Source organism: Oryctolagus cuniculus, chromosome 15 (genome assembly GCF_051225735.1).
Source record: "Oryctolagus cuniculus isolate XC-2025 breed Fujian yellow rabbit chromosome 15, ASM5122573v1, whole genome shotgun sequence".
Taxonomy (NCBI): Eukaryota; Metazoa; Chordata; class Mammalia; order Lagomorpha; family Leporidae; genus Oryctolagus; species Oryctolagus cuniculus.
The window spans coordinates 51,456,301-51,480,667 of NC_142881.1; the positions used below are offsets into that span (position 1 = coordinate 51,456,301).

The 24,367-nt window shown below is 44.0% G+C and overlaps 1 protein-coding gene across 10 annotated transcripts in view; it reads right to left on the bottom strand.

The window, feature by feature from the left end:
- FAM13C (family with sequence similarity 13 member C) overlaps window positions 1-24,367 on the bottom strand; it is a 127,657-nt gene that overhangs the window by 40,809 nt on the left and 62,481 nt on the right. For all 10 annotated transcript variants that reach the window (XM_070057689.2, XM_070057688.2, XM_070057687.2 and 7 more), the window contains one exon: window positions 14,711-14,774. In XM_070057689.2, coding sequence (XP_069913790.2) covers window positions 14,711-14,774 — 64 coding nt within the window. The remainder of the gene's footprint in view (window positions 1-14,710; window positions 14,775-24,367) is intronic.

Consider the following 24,367-nt stretch of genomic DNA (forward strand, 5'->3'; position numbering starts at 1 on the left):
CCAGGACGCCCACTCCCTGTGAAGCTGCCAGTCAGTCACTCAGGTCTGGCTGCTGGCACTTCTCCACGTCTGCATCCAAAGCATCCAGTGATGGATGTCTAGAATCTTCCAGAAAGTCCACTGAGGGCTGGAGGATTCCCCACAGCACTATGACTACCTCTGCTGCTCCCACTCGCTTGACTGGCTCAGAACGAAGCCAGATCTATGACACACAGGTGTCATTTTCTTTATGGAAAACAATTTTGTCCCTTTCCATAATGGAGAATATTCGACTTGTTTTAGAAAATACTCATTTTCTCTCCTCTACAATTACCCAAGTCCCACTTTAGTTGGGTTGAAATAGAGAACACCCACACAGGCTGGAGAGCTAAGTACTATTTTAGGGTGCCTTTGTCTGCAATTCACCAGTTGCAGAGCAGGGACAGCTTACGTTTAATTTCCATGAAAGGGTTAAATGTCCCTTTCCCATCCCTTTATCTACCCAAGAATTGGCTAAAGATGCTCTATGGTGACATAAAGAAAATTAAATAAGAAACCTGCTCAGAACTGGAAAAAACAACAGGGCCAAACAACATTTCCATTTCTGCTCAGCACTCTTCTTCCTTGAATCTTCACTTTCCCTGAGCACACACACCCCACCCACACACACCACACCCATATTTTCTATCTGCTGATTCACCTGCTCCCTGTCACTACCTCCCCAGGCCCTAGTCAGCTGTGGCTGCTCCATGGTGAAACCTCCAAATTATTAAGCCAATTCTGATGAGTTTATCTAAACAGCACCCTCCTCCCACTTCATTTTTTTTTTTTAATTATTTATTTGAGAGGCAGAGTTACAGAGAGGATAGACAGAAAGTGAGGTCTTCCAACCTTTGGTTCACTGCCCAAATGGCTGCAACGGCCAGAGCTGGCCAGATCTGAAGCTAGGAGCCAGGAGCTTCTTCCAGGTGTTCTGCATGGGTGCAGGGGCCCAAGCACTTGGGCCAGCCTTAGCTGCTTTTCCAGACCATTAGCAGGGAGCTAGATCAGAAGTGGAGCAGCTGGGACTTGAACTGGCACCCACTCAGGATATCAGCGCTATAGGCAGAGGCTTAACCTACTATACCCCAGTGCCAGCTCCCCTACTTTTCCTAACGATCACAATATATATTTTATTGGCTCTTTGTAGCTCCTTTAGGGCTGGCCCAGGCCTGCATTGTTCACTGCCATATCCGAACACAATGTATGAAACGAGAGCCAAGCAATAAGAAAACTGCCATTGTAGATCGGTTTGATTTTCTTGCCTCTTCAAGCTAGTGCTTTAGGGATGGGGTGGAGGGTGGGACTAGGCCACTGAGAAACAATTTAAAGCCCCCCTGCTGCCATGGTTCAGCATTTTCATCAAGTGCTCCAAATTCCCTGGGGCGTTTATGAGTGTGCTGACTGGGAGAACCCCAGAAATGACTCCACTTGGTCTGTGGCAGGCTCATTTGAAATGCAGAGGCCCAAGGTCCCCACTTTGAGAAATAACTGCCCTAGTCTCTGGGACCTTGATCCACTGTAGATGTGGCTTTTGTTTCCTGCTTAGCTTCACTTGCCCCGGGGACCGTATTTTTCCCTGAGCGAGCTCCAGCTCTCTCCCCACTTCAGTGTCCTTGCACTCCAGCCTCACCTTGAGAGTGAGCTCCCCCACACTAGGAAGTACCAAGTACAAAATGCTCAGAGCCAAGACAGCCTCCCAAGCTGCTGCGGCTGCACTCGGGTGTTCTCGCCCAGAGACGTTGGGCTTCTTCCCATGTTGATGGCTCTAACAAAACACTACTGTCACCCTGTCCCCAGAGACACTGGGCTTTCGGCTCCTCTCTGGGGACTGTGCCACTCATGTCCCAACGTGTTCTGCAGCACGATGCACCTCAGCTCAGTACATAGCAGCTTCCTGTGTACAGGGTGCTCAGCCCTCACTTTCCTGCACTTAGCAACAGAGAAGTTCAATGTAAAGGGCAACCATTCACTTCAAGGAGCTCTCTGTTAACAAAAGGGCCCAGGTCCTACTGGAACCCACCAGCAGTTCTTTGTAAACAAGCACAGCCTGGCTATAACACAATAACACAGACCAGAACTCCTTTCAGCCAAATGGTTTCATCCTGGGGAGGAGAGTTCTATACTTAGTTCTACTTCATTGTGATATCCTCATTATGTTCACTTTATTCAATAAATAAAAACTAGATGCTTGCGAAAGAATAATACAGTTTTATATTCTCACATTTGCGATCAAGACTTGGAGATTTTCTAGATAATAAATCTTAAAAAAATTAATGTCTTAATTTCAAACACAGAGTTACAGAGGTGGGGGTGGGAGGAGACCAAGAGGCAGAGAGAAGGATCTATCTTTTTTTATTTTATTTTTATTTTATTTTTTATTTTTATTTTTTGACAGGCAGAGTGGACAGTGAGAGAGAGACAGGGAGAAAGGTCTTCCTTTGCCATTGGTTCACCCTCCAATGGCCGCTGCGGCCGGCGCACTGTGCTGATCCAAAGCCAGGAGCCAGGTGCTTCTCCTGGTCTTCCATGTGGGTGCAGGGGCCCAAGCACTTGAGCCATCTTCTGCTGCTTTTCCAGGTGTATTAGCAGAGGACTGGATTGGAAGTGAAGCAGCCAGGACTCAAACTGGCGCCCATCTGCTACCCGCTATGCTACAGTGCTGGCCTCCTGACACTGATTTTCTAAAAACAGAATGTGTCTGGGGCCAGTGTTGTAGCATAATGGGGGAAGCCGCAGCCTGTGCTGTCAGCATCCCATATGGGCGCTGGTTCTTGTCCTGGCTGTTCCTCTTCTGATCCAGTTCTGCTGCCAATGACCTGGGAAAAAAAACAATAGAAGATGGTCCAAGTGTTTGGGCCCCTGCATCCTTGTGGGAGATCCAGATGGGCTTCTGATCTGCCCAGTGCTGGCCACTGTGGCCATCTGGGGAGTGAACCAGCAAATGGAAGATTTCTCTTTTTCTCTGCCTGTCTCTAACTCTTTCAAATCAATAAATAAATCAACCTTAAAGTAAATAAAAATAGAATGTATCTCATCTATAGCTTATAAAACAAACTTCAATACTGTGTCATTAGAGTTTACTAATACTTAAACCACTCGAATGCACAGGCATTAAGATGGATAAACCTTTACAATAATGTTTCCCGGAACAAATTACATCCCAGGAGCTGAAGTCCACAGGGCTGTGTTGCATTGCTGTCCATATGGTTACTTATTTGTGGCATTTTTGTCCCATTTTCTTTTAGCCCTGAAAAAATGCTAAAATTAAACTCAGTAAGATGTGAGGGCTCAGTGAGCCCTTAACTCTGGCTCATTCTGTGTTACTGGGGAAACCATCCAATTGCTGGCCCATAGGTCTTTTCTTTGTTCTGATGACATTATCTTAATCCCCTCAATTTCCAAAACTCAGTGGATACTAGAAATCGCTAACAGTGCCCCTGAGAATCATAAAATCACATGCCATATGAAATACATAGCATGCTTACAGCTTTAAAGGCATCAAGTCACTTTGGAAAGCCTTAGCCATCTCTTCAAATATTAACCTTTTGTTAGGAATCAAGAAAATTCGGCTTTTGCCTGACTTAAAGCTTGTTTTGCAGCTCTAAGAAAGCCGACAATGTCCTCCAAAGGATAAAAGGTACCAACACTAGAAGGTCACACTGTGGGACAGTAAGTCCAGAGTCAGTGTGTGCCCCTATGTTCCAGAACTTTCTCTGGAAAATGGGGGTAAGAAAGTTCATTTCTTTCCTGAAGTTCCCACACTCCAGCCCTACAACAAACCCAGAACTAGGTACACATTTGCTTCTTAAGAAATATTACTGAAAGAATGAGTTGTTTCTTAGAAAAAAAAAATCATAATCCTAAAGGTCACAGCTCCAAGGCAAAATTGGTCATGGGACCAGCACTAATATCTTTTAAAAACTTACAGTGGTGGTGGGGAGGGGCGGGAGAGGAGGGGAGGTACAGTAACATCAACACTGTCAAGTTTATATTTTGCCAAATGAGAGCATGTGGGCAAGCAAACCAAATTTTTCCCCATCATTTCACCACAAAATGAAAATTTTAAGATCTGTAAATTAAGGAGCTGTTCATAGATGTTGGCTTTATGAACATGCATGGCGTTCACTGTTCTTCTGCTCATCCTTTAATGATAAAGTGTTTGTGAAAGCAACAGAACAGGCTCCCTCTGGGATCCACAGAGCTGGACACAGCACCTGAACGCTTTCCCGGAGAGAGCAGGCTGTTAGTGGCACGGCAGGGAACAAAGGAGTGAGCGAGCAGGAAGACAAAAGATCGGGACTTTGTGCCAGAGCAAAGAGCAGAGGCTGAGGACACGGAGGTCAGCGGAGGGAGGCAGGCAGGGGCAGGCGGACAGACAGGAGGCAAACACAAGTGGGTCAGTTGTGTCTTGCCACCGTGCCTCTGCTCAGCCCAACACTCCTGATGGTTCTCCACATGAATTTCTGGACAAAGAAGAACATGGGCACCTGCTGGCACAGCTGCCACTTTTTCTGTCAAAACCACTCTCAGGATTGCAGACCTGGTTTCCCTGGAAACAAGAAGCCAGGCTCAGTGGAAGCCTTTGTCAGACATGGCAGAAGAGACCAGGCCTGGAAGCATGCAGAGTTTCTTTGCTGTGTAAGTTCTTCCACTGGGAATGAGAACTAGGATTCTCACCATGATCAAGTTGGCTACAGGATGCTATTGACAACAAAATTTGGTTTAAATTAAATGATTCATAGTATACTATTCCACCTGAGAAAGAAACCTTGGGAGCAGACAAAGGCACATTATTTCAACTCAGAAAACTATGCCAGAAAAGTGCTACATGGTATCGTGCAGTGGTCCAGCATAGAGGAAAATTACCCTGGAGATCATGTTTCCAGAGACCAGAATTATGCAACTCTGGGCCCAGTGACCATCCTCTCCTCTAAGAAAAGAAGCTTCGGGTCAAAAGTGGGAAATACAGCTCATGTCTAGCCAAGTAGCTTATTGTGAATTCCAAGATCACATGATTGGTTAGGAATGGGCACGACCTGATGAGATGAGATAAATGTGGCACAATTATGGGGCTTTTCAGAGCTGGAAAGAAGTAGAGACAGACGCTTAATCCATTATGCAGGCAAAATCTTAATGACAACCCACAAGAATCCCATACCATGGTTATTACATCAAACAGCTACCTGTACAATGTTAATGAAGAGGTTTTACAGATGTAATTAAAGTGCTAAGTCAGCTGACCAAAGGTAAGCTATCTGAATGGGCCTGATCCAATCAGATGAGCCTTTTAAAGCAGAGAGTTTCTTCCAATGGGAAAGATAAGACAACACTGGAGAGATGTAAAGCACAAGGAGGAATCTGTGTGTGACAGCTGGCCCAGCTACAACAAGAAGGGGACCACATGAAGAGGACCACCGCAGTCTTTAGAAGCTGACAGTTAACCCTAGCTGACAACAGCAAGGCAGCAGGGACCACAATCCTACAACCACAAGGAGCCAACTTGAGACAACAATCTGAACTCAATGTGGAATCTTGCCCTGAACCTCCAAACACAGTGCATCCCATCCAATGCCTTGATTTCAGTTTTGTGAGACCCTGAGCACAGAACACAGTTCACAACACCTGAATTTCTGGCCTACATAACTAGCTAATAAGTAGTTGTTTGAAGCCAGCCTGTTTTTGATTATTTGTTATAGAAGTAATTGAAAACTCACAGATACTGTAATCCCTAGATGTAAAAATGGGTTTCTAGGGGCAGATCCATAGACAAAGCCAATATATGAAAACCAGATACAAAGGATGGAAAGAGATGGGTCACCACGATGAGTTTTTAATCCAGGTGTCTAGTCATGCATACAGTTTATCCTGATACTAAACCTTCAGGTGTATGTCAATAATATCCTGTTACTAAAGCCAAGTTGAATTGATTTTCAGTCACATGTTCAGAATTCCAGACACTTTATATAACAAAATCCCTCAATCAATCCCGACCCAGAGCCTAAACCTTAAGGATTGAGTTTTCATTGTAATAGAAAATTTCAGTTGCCCAATTTTTACAGAAATAATACCATTCAATCAACTTAGGAGTGCCAAAGACCTGAAAAAAAAAAGCTCTTAATATCACTTTTTCAAAATTAAATTAAATTAAATTAATTAAAAATTAATTGTATCTCAAACAAAAAAGTCTGTACCACCTGTGGCCTGATATAACTTGAGGTAAAAATACCTATATGATAAACTACAGATTGTGATAAAGAGACAATTGAGTTTTTCATATGAAGACACAGACATATACGTGTAGGTTCAAAAAGGACACTGCAAACTGTCTACTTTTATTAAAATTAAAATATTAAAGAATTATTTCTAGGCTTAAAGGCAAATGATATCTGTTATGTTGAGCAATTATGACTACCATAATACAAGAAATAAGGGTAACAGCATGTCAAGAAAATATTAACTTTTTATATTTATGTTAGGCAAATATATGAACTCCTTCACACTCCAATACAAACAGATTTTCCCTTTGTAGAGTAACAACTAAAATAACTTATCCATGGTTAAATTTCTTGATATTGTTAGGTCATCACTGAACATTTGTTGGAGTCTAATAATTTATTATGTTTGTTTCTTATGGCACAGATCCATTCTCGAAGTTTCAAACTCTATTTGTCCTGATTTCTACTCTCCTTCAATCAGAATATATAGTACAGCACAAGACTGAATTATATATTTAAAAAATTTTATTGGAGAGGCAGAGAGAGTGGGAGAGAGATTGCTCATCCATTCGTTCACTCCTCAAACACCCACAACAGCAGGGCCTGGGCTGGGCCAAGCCAGGAGCTAGGAATGTAACCCTAGGTCTCCAATGTGGGTGTTAAGAACCCAATTACTTGAGCAATCACCACCGCCTCCCAGAATCTGCACTGAGTATCAAGTCCAGGCACTCTGGCATGGCATACACTCATCTTTACTAGGCTAAATGCCTATCCTGCCAATATCATTCTGGACATCTTCTCTTACTCTGGCTCTTCATCAAACAATAAAACTAAAGATGCCACACACAAATCTGGAAATCTCCTAACTACTCTTTTTGATGAAGTCAAAACTATACTTCAAAGTAGCCATAAAAAGCTAACACATTTCTGGAATGTCTGACGAACCAACTAACACCTAAGTTGTTTAGGTGTTATTCCATAAACTCAACGACGACTCATACAGTCACGAGAATAGAGTTGCACTTGGGCAAGCATTGTGGTGCAGTGAGTTAAGCCACCACTTGTGATGCTCACATCCCACAGCAGAGTGCTGGTTGGAGTCTCAGCTGCTCCACTTCCAATCCAGCTCCCTGCTAACGTGCCTGGGAAGCAGCAGATGATGGCTCAAGTGCTTGAGTCCTTGCCACCAATGTGGGAGACTTAGATGGAGTTCTGGGCTCCCAGCTTTGACCAGGTCCTGCATTGGGTGTTCTGTCCAGCGGGGTAGTGAACCAACAGATGCAAGATCTCTGTTTCACTTTTTTTAAAGAATAAAGTTGCACTGATCATCTTCCCTTTAAAAAGACACTATCATCTTCTTTCTTGAAGCACTCAAAAAGAAAAACAGTAAGGTTTCAGGGAATTTGTACCCAAGTCTTTCAGATACATTGGATAGTACTGGCTACCAGGTAAAATTGTACAGCCATTATGACTACGTTAACTTTTCTTAGGAAGGACCCATAACATTAGAATTTTCTTCACCTCCAACAAACCATTATTTTTCCTACTCACACATAGAAAATGCAATCAAGGTGGGAGGGAAGCATTATTACCATGAACCTTTTGATCCTCGGTTGCGTCCATTACTGTCTTTCCCCCTATGAAAGATAACGCCATCCTTTCCCATTCCATGACCTGAATGTCTATAACTTAGTGACTTCCATATAGGTTGGCTTCTTCCGTTTCTTCAGTCTTTGCTTCCATATTCAGTTACCTTGTCCAGGCTGATGACCATGCTAGTATCTGGTCCCACAATTCCTTGACCTCTTCAGCTTCAATACCACTATGGTGGGTCATTTCTGTATTTTGCTATAAACTTCCAGGATCTCAACCTTGCTAAATATAAACCTCATCCCTTCCATCTTTTCCACTGTATCCTGAAAGTGAAATTACTCACTTAAGTGTATTAAAGTTTTCAATTCATATGTGTTCTTAAGAGCAATCAGATTCTTACTTAGGCTTCTTGAAGTAGTGGAAACCATAGACAGCAAGACAGACAACTGTCTCTACAGTTTGATTCTGGAAGACACAAAAGTCAGTATATATGCCTGGAAGTATTTCTGCCAGTGACCTCTTAAGTCACTGAAATCCTTGATAAACCAAAATAGTAGGGTGTATTACTTGGACAAAAGACTGATTCAAAGAAGTGTGTGCTTCCCTCTGCAGACATCTCTCTTGGGTAAACCTAATAAACGATGGCAAGCATTTTTCCCTTCATATTTTTAAACTGGTTTCAGTTCTAGTCTGTCTATGCCAGCAGTTTCATAGCCAGTAAGCTTCAAAGTGGAGGGAAATAAGGGCACCAAACACCAGTTTCTCTTTCAGGGCCATTTGGTCGAAGCCTGAACTCACTGTTAGGATCTTTATTTCAGAGGCAAATTCTACGTAAAAGGTGACATAGAAGCAATCTCTTATTCAGCTGATATTTGCTTTATCCAAAAGCTAAGCCAAAAATACCTTCATAGTATCTATCCCATAAGAAAATGTTAGTTTTTACTGAGCACAGGGCACAGAGGTTAGAAATTTTGGAAGAGACCATTTCCTTTTTTTTTTAAGATTTTATTTATTTATTTGAGAGAGGGAGAGAGAGAAAAGTCTTCCACCTGCTGGTTCACCCCCCAAATGTATGCAATGGCTGTATGTGAGCCATCTGAAGCCAGGGCAGCTGCCAGTGTTGCAGGTGGAGGCTTAGTTTGGGCAAGTAAAATGGCACAAAGGAATGCCCACATTGACCTAGAGCTCATTTCAGATCAACCACATCCAATCCTTTACTTATCATAGTTTAGCCTCCTCTCTCTTGTCATTCTTAAGTAAATACATAGTGCACACATCACTTTTATAGCACTATTTTCTATCCAAGCCAGGCTTTCAGACAGTTGACTGTGAGAAGCATTTACACCTGAAAACTCTAGGACTATTGCCTTCTCCTTTCCTGGATGGAGACATATCATTAAATCCTGCAACCACTAGGAAAAATGAGAAAGAGTATCAATGAGTACTAAAACTAAAATGACTCTAGAACTAACCCATATCAAAACTTCCTTCTCCAATCTTACAAAGATGTAAAAGAAGTTAGTGTCATCCATGTTACACATGGGAGTCCAAAAAAAAAAAAAGTGGTTTGAGGAGAAGGGCATTTGGCCTAGCAGGTAACATGCAGGTTGGGACATTCACTCCAGCTCGTCCAGACTCCAGCTGCTTGCTAATGTGGACTCTGGGAAGTAGTGGTGACGGCTCAAGTAACTGGGGTCCTGTAATCCAGGAGGGACACCGGACTGGATTACCAGCTTCTGGATACAGACTGCAAACTATCCTGGGCCACTGCAGGTATTTGACAGCTAGGACAGTAGAGAGGAGTGCTCTTTTCCTGTTTGTGTCACTCAAATAAATCATTTGAAAATAAAGTGGTTCAAGGGCCCAATATGGCATGCTTGATTAGAGAAGGGCAGAGCTACTGTCTATTTTTAAATATATACATCAATTATTAGCTTAATTTCCAGTTACAGGAAACAATGGGATCTACAAGGGTGCAGAGAGTGAAATAATAATTTTTCCTCATTTTATCTTTCAAAGACTTTTCTGCTCTGTTTAAGGCTTAACAATTATATGGAAATATGGGAGTAACTAAGATCACAGATTAAGATAGGTGAGACATTGATGAGATCTCAAGTATAGATTTACCACTCAGAATTCAGAGACACCCAACAAATAAAATCTAATCTCTTCAGAGCTGTCAGGTGAATAATAGAAGGGAGATATAATCAGTTTTTCAAAAACAAACTCCTACTTCTATAGCACAGTCCCAGAGACAACAGAAACTTATGGAATAGAGACCAAAGTCCTATCAAGAGACCCAAGTCCCGCTATGGTGCAGTGGGTTAATGCCTTGGCCTGAAGCGCTGGTATCTCATATGGGCACTGGTTTGAGACCCAGCTGCTCCACTTCCTATACAGCTCTCTGCTATGGCCTGGAAAGGCAGTGGAAGATGGCCCAAGTTCTTGGGCCTCTGCAGCCACATGGGAGACCCAGAAGTTGTTCCTGGCTCCTGGCTTCGGATTGGTGCAGCTCCAGCCACTGCGGCAAATTGGGGAGTGAACCATTGGATGGAAGATCTCTCTCTCTGTCTCTGTCTCTGCCTCTCCTCTCTCTGTGTAACTCTGACATTCAAATAAATAAATAAATCTTTGGGAAATAAAAAGAGAGAGACCCAAGCCCAAAAAACTAGAAGCTTAAGAATAGCAAAAGAAGATGACACTGGCAGGAAGCAAATCTATGTTCATGCGAAGTGGAAGCAAGAAGTCAGGGAGTTTTTCAGCTCACTGGGGATGTATGTGAAATAAACACAGATATGACATACACTGATGTGTTACACCATGGATCACCATGCTAGGTATGGGGGTGGGCACCAGGTGTGAGCTCTGGAACCAAAACTAGCGCTGAGCACCACACAGCTGTGACAGAACAAATGGAGTAAGATGTTGAAAAAAAACAAAGTAAAACGTAAAATGTTAAATATGTGCAAGTATAAGGCACATAGGCAACATCTCATAATTATTTACATATAAAATCAGGTTGGTGGAAGCATCTGGAAAATGATGGTCAAGGAAATTTTTTATATGGACTTTGAGTTGATGTAGAAGAAAAAGTACAGCTATAGAACTGATAGGTTCTTTTTAGGGAACTGTAAGTCTTTTTAAAGAACATAACTTCTAAAGATTTCTTTATTTTCTTGAAAAGCAGAGCTAAAGCAAGGGAGATACCATTCTCACATCCACTGGTTCTCTCCCCAGATGCCTACAACAGCCATGTCTGGGCCCAGCCAAAGCCAGAAGCAAAGAATTCCACCTGGGTCTCCCATGTGGTAGGGTGGGAGGGTATAAATAAATAAAGAAACAAAAAGCAACAAACAGAACTAACATAACAAAAAGTTCTACCTTAAATGTCCAGTTGGAAATGAATATTCTTTTAAAAATCGTACAAAGAAGCCAGAGAAGAGTTAATAATAAAAAGTATAAGCAGTAACAACTGATCATAGGACAAACAACCATACAGCAGCTCACTGAAAAGCAAATAAAAACTACAAATGCATGCCAAACACAGACAAATCTTATAAACATAATATTGAGCAAAGGAAACCAGCCACAGAAGAACACATATAAATGCTGGGCATGTAGCCTAGCATCCCACATTGGAGTACCTGGGTTCAATAGCTGCCTCTGGGTCCTGAGTACAGCTTCCTGCAAATTCAGAACCTGGTAGGCACTAGGAATGGCTCAAGTAATTGGGTTCCTACCACCTACATGGAAGAAGTGGATTGAGTTCCTGGCTCCTGCCCTCCGCCCGGCCCTGGCCATCAGAGATATCTGAGGAGTGAAGCAGCACATGGGAGTTCTCTCTGTCTCAAATTAACACTAACAACCTACTACATATTGTCTACGTATAGAAAGCTCCAAAAATGGGAGGGGGCAATTAGCACAGCAATTAAGCCCCTGCTTGGGATACCCACATCCCACACAGTTAAGTACCTGGCCCTGCATTTGAGTCCCAGCACCACCTGCCCCGCCCTCTATTCCAGCTTCCTACTAATGCACACCATGGGAGGCAGAAGGTGATGGTTTAAGTAGCTGGGTTCCTGCCATCCATGTGAAAGACCCAACAAATCTGTCTGAACAGTAGGAATCCTTATAAGGGCAATACTGATTCAATGAAGTGCAAAGAGGCATCTGGATGCTTTGTGTGTTTTTTTTCTTTTTCTAGATGTGTTTTCGTTACACACCCCGCGGCTCACAAGGTTAATCCTCCACCTGCAGCGCCAGTACTACGGATTCTAGTCCCGGTCGGGGCGCTGGATTCTGTCCTGGTTGCTCCTCTTCCAGTACAGCTCTCTGCTGTGGCCCGGGAGGGCAGTGGAGGATGGCCCAGGTGCTTGGGCCCTGCACCTGCATGGGAGACCGGGAGGAAGCACCTGGCTCCTGGCTTTTGGATCGGCAGCGCCGGCCATAGTGGCCGTTTAGGGGGTGAACCAACGGAAGGAAGACCTCTCTGTCTGTCTGTCTCTCTCTCACTGTCTAACTCTACCTGTTAAAAAAAAAAAAAGAAAATTTTTTTCCAGGGGCTGGCATTGTAGCATAGCGGGTAAAGCAGCCGTGTGCAATGCTAGCATCCCATATGGGTGCCAGTTCGTGTCCAGACTGCTTCCTATCTGATCCTGTTCCCTACTAATGGCCTTGGAAAAGCAGTGGCAGATGGCCTAAGTGTCTGAGCTCCTGCACCCATGTGGGAGGCCTTGCTGAAGTTCATGGCTTCGGCCTGGCCCAGCCCTGGCCACTGCAACCATCTGGGGAATGAACCAGCAAAAGGAAGATACCGCTCTGTGTCTGTCTACCTCTCTTTCTCCTTCTCCTTCTCCCTTTCTGTAACTCTTTCAAATAAATAAATCTTTAAATAGATCCCCACCCTACAGGACATCTTCCTCTAAGTGTGAACACATCAGCCCTCCCCTACATGGCCTCTGCCCCACTGATGTTACTCCCTTCAACTTTTTCTAAGGTCTTTTCTAGTCTCCCAAATTTGGGTCACAGAAGAAAAAATTTCAAAGAATTTGAGTCTGCATATACAGTTGATCCCGGTGACTAGAGCAAAACCACTGTATGCACAGTCACTCTGTTCAGCCAGCCCGGATCTCAGTGCCACCTATGCTGGGAGGCTCATTGAAAACATGGCGCTGCCTGCTCTTTTCCATGCATGTCTCCATTTAGCACTCTGTGCCCACGTAATCCCGGAGCACTGAGCTGGCACATTTCCTGCCGTTTGCAGATACAACATAGTACAGGAACACACAAAAGCAGATTTGCAAATAGAGCTCCTCACCACTGTGATTTGGAAATGCTCACGTGATCTAAGCATCCTCCTAGGCTCCCAGTTTGAAAATCACAATGTCTCCCAAATACTTGAAAGCTATCACGAGTTGACTCTTATAATCACTGCATTTTTCCAGTCACCCATGTCAAAACAAACCATTGCTTCTTTACAACTGGCGTTCTGCTTGTTCCTGTCGGGGTAGACAGCTGCATTCATTGATTCTGGCTCTTGCCTATTTTAATTTTTTTTTTTTCATTTAAAAAATTACCCAAGTGACGTAGAGAGGGAGGATGAGGTTGGGGGAAAGAGTGTTTTCCCATCTACTGATTCACTCCCCCAAAGCCCTCAGTGACCCCTGGCTAGGCCTCAAGCCAAGAGCCAAGAATCTCAAGTTTCCTACACAGGAGCAGGGACCTAGGCACTTGAAACATTACTACTACCTCCCAAGGTGTGCATAAGCAGGAAGCTGGAGTCAGGAGCAGAGCCAGGACTGATGCCCAGGCACTTTGACATAGGATGTGGGCCTCCCAAGAGGAGACATAGCTACTAGCCAGACCAGTGTTCACTCCTCTTTCTCCCTGGTTTGCAGAAACTGAAGGCTGCCTCTAGGCACATGCTCAAAAGTAACAGTGTCCTTTGCTCTTATTTTTAGGATCTTTTTCTCAACTTCAGCTATTTACTTTGGCTTAACTTTTGACTATTCATATCTGCCAACTTCAAGGAAGAGAGAGTGAGAAAGACACCTGAATTTCGTTAAGTATCTTTCAGGGTAGGGGAAGAAGCCACACCCATCCTCACAATGTCAGTAACACTTCAAAATAAACAGTTTGCCTGAAATCTATCACTGTCTCTTCCAGGCATCTGAGTATCAAATCTTTTCATTTTCTTTGCTATGATCCTAATCAGACATAGCACATACCACCCACTGCTCCTTAATTTAATAAAGACAAGACAAACCAGACAGTGCATTCCAAACCCATGTCTTGAGCCAAGGCATTCATAATAACAGGTACCCTAATTGTATTATATTGATTTCCAACAGCAAAATTAAATTACATATTTCAAAGAATATCTACAACAAGCTAACATGGTGATGTCTAGTTTAGTGGGAAATCATTTGGGTTGGAAAATATGGCTTCATGTCTCAAAGCATATCAAGAAGATCCCATTGCAAACATTAAACTGTATTACGCTCAGTGGATATACAGTAAGCAGGATTATGTATGAGACTGCAATAGCCATTAGGAACAATACATACAGAGAGACAGGCAAATGTTAACTGTCTGAGCCATGGTTATAAAATCGTAAACCAAAGTAAAAAAAAAAAAAGAGTATAATGAGATGACTCCTTGACTTGGGTTAGGTCCAAAACATTGTAAGTACTCTCAAAAATACTATTTTAAATGTGTTTACAACAGAATGAAGGAAAAATATTACCAAGCCCAAGAACCACATCTTCAACTCAAAAGAAATAATGATTGAAGTTTTAATTAAACACAACCCCTAGGAACAGAATAATACATTTCATGATTAGCTAATTCATGTTCATACAATCAGTAATGACTGCACCTACCTCATTTAAGTCCTGCTGAGTTTCAAAAGCATCCTTTGGCCAGACAGAAGTCCTCTGGTCTATTCTATAAAATACAAAGGAAAATGATTTCCATTTAAAAGAAACTTCTCAACACTGGACCTTTGAAGCTGGCAGCTCTAGATGCAGCCATACCTCTGTTAAAAACCCTTAGTAGTATTTCACTGCCCATGAAATCAAATCCAGGCTTCTGACAGTGGCTTGAGACAATGACAGTGTTTGGTGTGACAGTGACAGTGTCTGGTCTCACCCTCACCCTTGCCTATCACACGCCAGCCACCTTCCCTTCTGCTTCTTGAGCACACAGTGCTTGTTTCTGGTGCAAACACACTTGCTGTCCCCGGACCCAAGGGGACTATTCTCTCCCGGAAGATCTGCAAACCACCGTCTTGTCTCAGCACGGGTAGCATCAGCTCGGCTCACCCATCCCCTCCCCAAGCAGGACCTCCAGACCTCCCTACCAGAAGCAGCTTCCCTCAGTCACCAGCACACTGTCTTGCCTACTTCCTTCCTAATGCTTTTTACAATCTGAAATGATGCCTGCTCATTTGCATTTCCACACTATAATGTAAGCTCCAAAAAAGCACAGGTTATGCCCATTTTTTGCATTGCTCAATCCTCGGTACCTAGTAAAAATATATATATGTATATACATATATACACACCCTTTTTTAATACACAGGATCTAATATAGTAGTTATAGAAAGATACCATTTGTTTACAGAATTTGGCTGGTAGAAATTTCACCCTACTGCGGCCTACGCTGTGGTGCAGTGGGTTAACGCCCTGGCCTGAAGCACCAGCATCCCATATAGGCGCTGGTTCAAGACCCCACTTCTCACTTCTGATCCAGCTCTCTGGTAAGGCTTGGAAAAGCAGTAGAAGATGGCCCAAGTCCTTGGGCCTCTGCACCCACGTGGGAGACCCAGAAGAAGCTCCTGGCTCCTGGCTTCGGATGGGCGCAGCTCCAGCCATTGCGGCCAATTGGGGAGTGAACTCTTTGCTTCTCCTCTGTGTAACTCTGACTTTCAAATAAATAAATAAATCTTAAAAAAAAAACTAGATTTTTTCTATCTGCTAAAAAAAAAGAAAAGAAAAAGGAAATTTCACCCTGTCTCTTAAACAACAAATGTTATAATCATCGCTGGGCTATCTGTAAAGCTGGTGCTATGGTTTGAACAAGATTTGGCTCCCAAACTCAGACATTTAAACCCTATCACAGTTGAACCAAGACAATGTAACCAGAAAACTAACGCCTGGCAGCTCATATTGAAGCTGAAGTTAACCTTACATGGATGCATAGGTTAACGACAGGAAGAGGTTAGACACTTAATCCCTATGTGGTGTTGAGAGGGCAGGGCCTAGTGAGGACCCTTAGGGCACTGTGGATATGCCACTGGAAGGGAGTTCCTGAGAGCTTGTCATGAAGTCTGTGTGGGGCCCAGTACCTGTTTCTGCTTCCTGCTCACCACGGGATCCCTACTCTACTGAACTCCACTCTCCTTCAATCCCACCCAGAGTCCCTTGACTGTGGACTTCAATAAATCTTTCCCTTTATAAAATTAGCTTTCTCAGGTATTTTGCTGTATGGATGAAAAGCTAATAGATACAGCTGGGTTTTGTCATGACAAAGTTCCCAAGAAATATGGTTGTAAAACCAGGCGTATCTATTCTGAATCAATCTTCTTTAGTTTGAAACAACATACACACTCACACATCAGTGCTGGAAGATGATTAGGTCCAAATTATGATTTTTCAAATTCTGTACTCCAGTGGCATCTGTTACATAGCATTCAAGTTTTTTCTGCAGCAGTCATATGCTATTATATAACAAACATATTATAGTTATTATCCTTATGAAAATGAAAGCTATCTCAATGAATAAGAGATTTAGTGAGTGTTACGCCATTCGTAACAAAATTTATTTGGGGACATTGTTAATTATAGCTATTATTGTCTCAGTTGAAATGAAGAAAGTATATTCCTATGTCCTCTGAATGTTCAACAAGATTAATGATTTTAAACTGTCATAATGCATTAAGCAGTGTGAATTTAGAAATGCCACAAGCCTAACTTCTTCAAAACGCTCTTAAGAATGAAAAGTTCGGCTGGCGCCGCGGCTCACTTGGCTAATCCTCCGCCTACGGTGCCAGCACCCCAGGTTCTAGTCCCAGCTGGGGCACCGGATTCTGTCCCAGTTGCCCCTCTTCCAGGCCAGCTCTCTACTGTGGCCCGGGAAGGCAGTGGAGGATGGCCCAAGTGCTTGGGCCCTGTACCACATGGGAGACCAGGAGGAAGCACCTAGTTCCTTGCTTTGGATTGACGCAGCGCGCCAGCCGTAACGGCTATTTGGCGGGTGAACCAACAGAAGGAAGACCTTTCTCTCTCCAACTCTGCCTGTCAAAAAAGAAAAATGAAAAGTTCTTTTAGACCACAGGTGTTGCTACCTGTTCCAATAAATTACTTCAATGAGAAAAATTAGGAGATGGTAACACAAGAAAATTGTCAAGTTCAGACTGCCTTTTGTACCTGCACAAACCAGTTTTTCCCTCTTATGAGTAACAGACCAAGGCTCCCAACCATAAGCTCAGGCAAAGACAGCTCTAGTTTTGAGGAAACAGAGAGGAAGACAATTGCCAATACACCCATCCTGAGTTCATTAACCCCCTTAGCCCTCCACAGTGATTTCACGACTTCAGAAATGATGAAGCAGCTCTTTCCTATGTGGTGGGTTAGATAAAGATCCAGAAGAAACAAGACCCCAAATAACTTCATGATCTGTTCCTTACCAGATAAGTACTCTTAGTCAATACACTAACCCCACTTCTCGTCATTAGAGTGAAGATGGGGGTGGGTGTTTAGCATACCTATTAACTTGCCCCTCGGAGAGCCCCCATCCCGTATCAGGGTGACTAGGGTCGAGTCGTGACTCCAGTCCTAAATCCAAATTGTTGCTAATGTGCACCCTGGAAAGCAACAGGTGAGAAGTCAAGTACTTGAGTCCCTGCTCCCATGTGGGAGGCCTACTTTGAGATCTGGGCTCCCAGCTCTGGCATGGCTGAGTACTGGCTGTTGCAGGAATCTGGAGAGTAAACTAGTAGATGGGAGATTTCTCTTTCTGCCTCTCCAATAAATATTAAAAAATAATAAAGTAAAAATGATAATCACAGCTACCTCATAGACTAATATATAATGTGAAAGCCAACTAATGAATAATGCTTATCACTGCTGTTAGCTCTAACACATAAGTCCTATACTCATGTGCAGATGCTCCGTGATTTACCATAGGGTTACATCCCAATAGCCCATCCTAAGTTGGAAGTATCCTAAGCTGAACATGCATTTAATACACTTGACCTACTAAACAATTTAGCAACACAGTACACACTGCAGGGTATCTGGTGTTTATGCACGTGATCTCATGGCTGACTGGGTGCTGTAGCTCACTGCTGCTACACAGCATTGTAAGATAGCACCATACTGCATATCCCTAGTGCAGGAAGAGTTCAAAATTCAAAGTTTGATGTAGTGTCTCCTGAGTACGTATCACTTTAGTGCCATCCTATTATTGAAAAATTCTATGTGAAACCGTTATTAAGCTGGGGACTGCCTGTATGAAAATCCTATAGTAGAATTTTTATGTAATGGTGATAACTAGTGGAATATTTTTATTATTATTATTATTAATAATAAATTAGGCCTTTTAATAAATAAGCTGACATAATGAAGCAATGAGAATCACGAAGCATGTTTCTGGATATATGAGTCGTTAAGGAAATGTAGAAGTATCACTAAGGGGATAAGAGGCCAAATCAAATGAACACTTGAAATACCAAACAGGAAGAAGTTATTAGAATAGTGTAGAGAAGGCCGGCGCCGCGGCTCACTAGGCTAATCCTCCGCCTTGCGGCGCCAGCACACCGGGTTCTAGTCCCAGTTGGGGCGCCAGATTCTGTCCCGGTTGCTCCTCTTCCAGTCTGGCTCTCTGTTGTGGCCCGGGAGTGCAGTGGAGGATGGCCCAAGTCCCTGGGCCCCTGCACCTGCATGGGAGACCAGGAGAACCACCTGGTTCCTGGCTTCGGATCGGCGCAGTGCGCCAGCCACAGCAGCCATTGGGGGTGTGAACCAACGGAAGGAAGATCTTTCTCTCTCTCTCAGTGTCTATAACTCTCTCTTTCTCATTGTCTAACTCTGCCTGGCAAAAAATTTCAAAAAAAAAAAAAAATCAGAATAGTGTAGAGAAGATTCTACTCCTATCAGTTCACCAGCTCTTACTATGCCAGGCAGGATTACCAGGCAGTTTACTCACATTATTTCATTTAATTTTTAAGAAAAGCATGAGATTAGCATTATTACATCCAATAAGAAAACAAGTCAGTTAAGTAATTTAATCCAATCATTCAACAAATATGTTTTAAGAGTCAACTGTGCTCCAGGTATTAGTGCAGGCATTTGGAATAAAGCAGTAGATAAAACAAAGTCTACTCCTGCACACTTGAATTCTCCAGGAAGGGGAGAAAATATAAAGAAATGGACCAGTGATGAGCTATGGTGCATCAGGTGTTAAGTATTACAGATAAGAAGAAAGCAAGGGGAGCAGAATGGGCATGCAGGAGAACTGCTCAATCCCACACTGCTGGGAAGTACCAAAGTCACCCAGAAACAATGAGAATGAAAGTGGAGAAGGAAAAGGCCACCAGATTGAACAAGTTAAAGGTCATGGCCAAAGAGGAAGAGAAACGGAAGCTTCTCACTGGAGAAGTTCAGCAATGAAAAGAGAATTGGAACAGTAGCTAGCTGTCCCCAATTCCCTTTTTGAAAAGACCTTTAAAGGTAACTTCATGAAGTAGTTGCACAGAGAAACTGGGTCACGCCAGAACACTCCCTCCCACCTCCACCCTCCCAGCACCCAAGAACTGGACAGTGACCAGCACATCCTTATCAAATGCTTGCTTGGGGGAGGGGGGAGGGCAAAGATTGAAAAGCCAGAGACTAATCCTCCACCTGTGGCGCCGGCACACTGGGTTCTAGTCCCGGTCGGGGCGCCGGGTTCTGTCCCGGTTGCCCCTCTTCCAGGACAGCTCACTGCTGTGGCCCAGGAAGGCAGTGGAGGATGGCCCAAGTGCTTGGGCCCTGCACCCGCATGGGAGACCAGGAGAAGCACCTGGCTCCTGGCTTTGGATCAGCGCGGTGCACCGGCCGCAGTGCGCCAGCCACAGTGGCCATTGGAGGGTGAACCAACAATAAAGGAAGACCTTTCTCTGTCTCTCACTGTCCACTCTGCCTGTCCAAAAAAAAAAAAAAGCCAGAGTCCTCTGCCAAGTGAAATGGCAACTGGCAACTTGCCCTCTATTCTAGGCCAATGCCACCATCACAACCTATGCCTGTTGCTACCACTGCTATTATGACCAGCACACAGCTAGTATACAACCATTGCTCTTGCCACCACTTGCTGCCATTACCATCACCACCACTGTAATTAAAATAATAATAATAATAAAACAACTTCTCTATAGAGAAATGCAAAACTTATCAGTGTACTGATATTAAAAGTGCTTCCCCCTGGATCCTGTGACAGCAAAGCTTTCAATAGCCCACCACAGTGCAACTTGCCTAAAACTTGATGATGCCCCACTTTGATAGAACCTAAAAAGCATGTGCTGGGTCAGCCTTTACTGTCAACTTGCAATGGACTTCTCCCACAAATCTAGGGGAACTCAAAACAGCAAAGCCAAGTTAGCATGAAGATGCTTTTCTTGGCTCAAGTATCGAACCACAACAGGATGTGATAATTGGTGAAAAGCCCTATTATAGCTTAGCATTTTAGTTTACATCAACAATTACTCTCAATTAATTAATCTCAAATTAGCAGAGGAAAGTATTCTCTTTCTCAGTGAAAAGCGTCCCCATCTACCCAACAGCTCCAGCAAGATACCCAAGGGTTATCTGAGCGTGAGCTTACACTTTCCTCTCCCACAAGCCCAATAGCCAACTTATCACAAGTTCTTCAATTTCTCATGCCAAGTAACTTTTGTACCTCTGCCTTCCTGTTCATCTCCACCACTACCGTCTAAGGCCAAGCCACTGTCATCTCTCATCTGGACTGGCTAGATAAAAACAGCATGCCCCCGGTCTCCCTCTGCAACTTGCCCACACAAGGTCTTGTCACCATCTTCTGTACGCTGGATTTAAAGACCAACAGTCTGGAAGCCTCTCTGACATCCTGTAGGATTTAGCATGCATGCACCTTCCCTTGTGTCATTCTGAGTTCTGGCTGTGTCGGCATTTCTAGTTCTGTGGTGTCCTATGCTACTTTTCAGCATAGGCTTTGAAATAGGTGGTCCCATTTGCTCATAATGCTCTTCCCTCTCCACTGTCTCTCCTAATTAACTCACTCATCCTTTAGATACCGGTAGCCTCCAGTCATGTCTCCCTTCTATATGTTCTTGCTGTATCTTATCTTCACTTCTGCTATGTAGACTACTGTCATCTCTGCACTTGTACAATTGATCATCTCTTGTAATAGTAAGCTCTATGGGACACAGTCTGCCTGAGACTTGTTTAACATTTTATCTCTAGGGCCAATCCTGACATATGACACACACAGGTTTCTTAATTAATGTTCATGCCAGGGTTAAGGGCAGCTGCCAATCCACATATATATCCGAGTGTATACAAGGACTGCAATATCATTCATGCTTCCTCTTCATGCATCAAGATGAAATGATTCTCATTGCCATAAGGAAATATGCTTCTCCCCAGAGAGATCTACTGAAGTGATGAGCAAGTGCCCTTCTGATCCACCACTGAGAAAACACAGGCAGAAAGAGTAAAGGAGAGCATTGAACACATTCTTCTGAGTGCTTCACACAGAATCAGAGCCTCAGAGCCGAACAGTGCCTATCCCAGATAGGACAAGAAGAATTCGGGATATTTGCCTGCATTAAAGTGAGCCTCTGGATCAGAAAGAACCACTTGGGCTACAGCTAATGTATACCCGGATGGCTGCTGGCTGGCTGTATGACTGCTGTTTCCTGAAATTCATTTGAAAACAAAAGGTATATCCCAAGAGGACAAGTCTCTGAGCAAAACATTCTTTATATACAAACAATAGCTCTATATGCAGACACAGACAAGACTCAAATAAATTCCAGGAATATTATTAGCAACAATAACACTCCTCAATATCCATAAACATAAAATTCCTTGCACTAGGCAGCTGAAGTCTCATTGAACACATTCTCTAATTGGTTCTTATCAAAATTATGTGCTAAAGGACTGAAGTCCAATACTGGGCAGCTAAACTTCAAAGATAAAGAAACCAAGGCACGGAAAAGTGACCACAAACAAAATAACTAGAAGCCAACAGATGTTCCATGAACTGAGTTTTCAGTTCACACAGCCATTTGTCCAGGTCAATGAACTCCTACAGAGGGAACAAGGCCGTCATGGCTAAAAGCATAATGTGGATCTCCAATGGCCTACCCTTCAAGTAGCTGGGACCCATGCCCCACCTCACCCCCACCTCCCACTGCTTTCAAGATCAGAATCAACCAGTATTATGAAAACAGATTCCCAGGCCTCAGTCAAGACCTACAAATCAGAATGTCCAGAGGAATCAAATGGTGATGTGCGGTCCACAAGCACGCCGAGAGATTCCTAATTGGGAAACATCATCTTAAAGGTCCAGGTGAGGTAGCCTTAAGGAGACTGGTGATGAAAGGGCACAGGTTGGGGACTTCCTGAGTGGTGGCGTCACCCAGTGTTTCTGGTCTGGCCTCCTAGGGGACACATTCCCAGGAGAAAGACTACACCCGGGAGACACGATGAGAGAGTAACTAAGAGGCAGCCCAGCTGGCGTGAAGAGGCACTACTCCTCACTCTGCAGGAACAGATGCCAGAAGCAGCCAGGGCCACACAAGTGCCTGGACAATGGCTGAGCTGTGTGAGTCAGGCCCACAAGGCCAGCCTCAGGACTGGAGGAGGGATGAAGGCAGAGTCGTCATGGGTGTGGTTTAAAACACACAGTGGCCCAGTGAAGTTCAGGGTTAGGGATGGGATATTGAGGACATGGGATTCAACAGGTTTATTTGTAGGGGCTGAATGATATAGCACAGCCCCTAATAACAGGTTAGTGGCAGTGCTAATGAGAGCAACAACTGGCTTGCTGAGTAGGATACAAAACACTTTACCTGAAAAACCTCATCCATTGCATATGTTAGTAAGGAATCATCAGACACCTGCTCCTGGTGCCACCGGTCAGCCCAGGAGACCCAGCAGTTGGCACTGATGCTTCAGGTCTTTGTGCAGTTGTACCCACTTGCATTGTCTCACCTCAAGCACCTGTCACCTCTCTTTTCTTTATTTTTTTTTTTTTGACAGAATTAGAGAGAGAGAGAGAGAGAGAGAGAGAAAAGTCTTCCTTTTTCCGTTTGTTCATCCCCCAAGTGGCCACTACAGCCAGTGCATTGTGGCCGGCTCGCTGCGCCAATCCGAAGCCAGGAGCCAGGTGCTTCCTCCTGGTCTCCCATGTGGGTGCAGGGCCCAAGCACCTGGGCCATCCTCCACTGCCTTCCTGGGCCACAGCAGAGAGCTGGACTGGAAGAGGGGCAACTGGGACAGAATCTGGCACCCCAATTGGGACTAGAACCCAGGGTGCCGGCGCCATAGGTGGAGGATCAACCTAGTGAGCCATGGCGTCGGCCCTCTTTACTTTTCTGCCTCAATATTTTTGCCAAGCACAGCTCATTCTCTCAACCTGGAAGTGTGGCAGAATTAACTCCCCTGGGGTCGATCTGCAACCAACAGAGAGGAGAGTGTATGTAACATCACTGTTGCCCAACATTCAAAGGGAAGAGTGAGGTCCTTTCTAAAACAATTTCTCAGAAGATCAACCTTGTAAGACAGATATCTACTGTTGACTCTTCCTCCTTCCTTGTTTCCCGTGTCCTGGGACCAGCTCCTATACCCAAGTCCTTCCCTTAGGCTCTGCTTCTAGGAGGAAATCTATATTAAGACAGTGAACAATGGGGCAAAGCAGAAACAATTCCTGTGTTTCTGGAGCTTAAAGTCAAAGAAAATACCAATCACACAGGTGAAGACTTTTTTCAGGGCAGACAGGGTGAAGGGCCCAGGACATCACAAATGACTGGGCAGTGGGAGAGTACAATTTGAATGACGGTAAAAACCAGATGAATAGTTATGAATACACGCTGCACAGGGAACAGTGATATTGCAACTGATACTCAGGCTTCTGACTCTCTTTTCAAGTACGATTCAGGATAGTTCTAGGAACAAAAGAATTTTAAGAAAACACACAAATTTGAGCAGACATTAGTACACGTTAAACAAGCCTAAATGCTACCTGTCCTTCTTAATGGTTTTCTTTCTTGAAAGGAGAGAGTCCTGGGGCCAGCACCGTGGCTCACTTGGTTAATCCTCTTCCTGCAGCGCCGGCATCCCATATGGGTGCTGGTTCTAGTCCTGGTTGCTCCTCTTCCAGTCCAGCTCTCTGCTGTGGCCCGGGAAGGCAGTGGAGGATGGCCCAGGTGCTTGGGCCCTGCACCCACATGGGAGACCAGGAGAAGCACCTGGCTCCTGTCTTTGGCCGTAGCAGCCATTTGGGGAGTGAACCAAAGG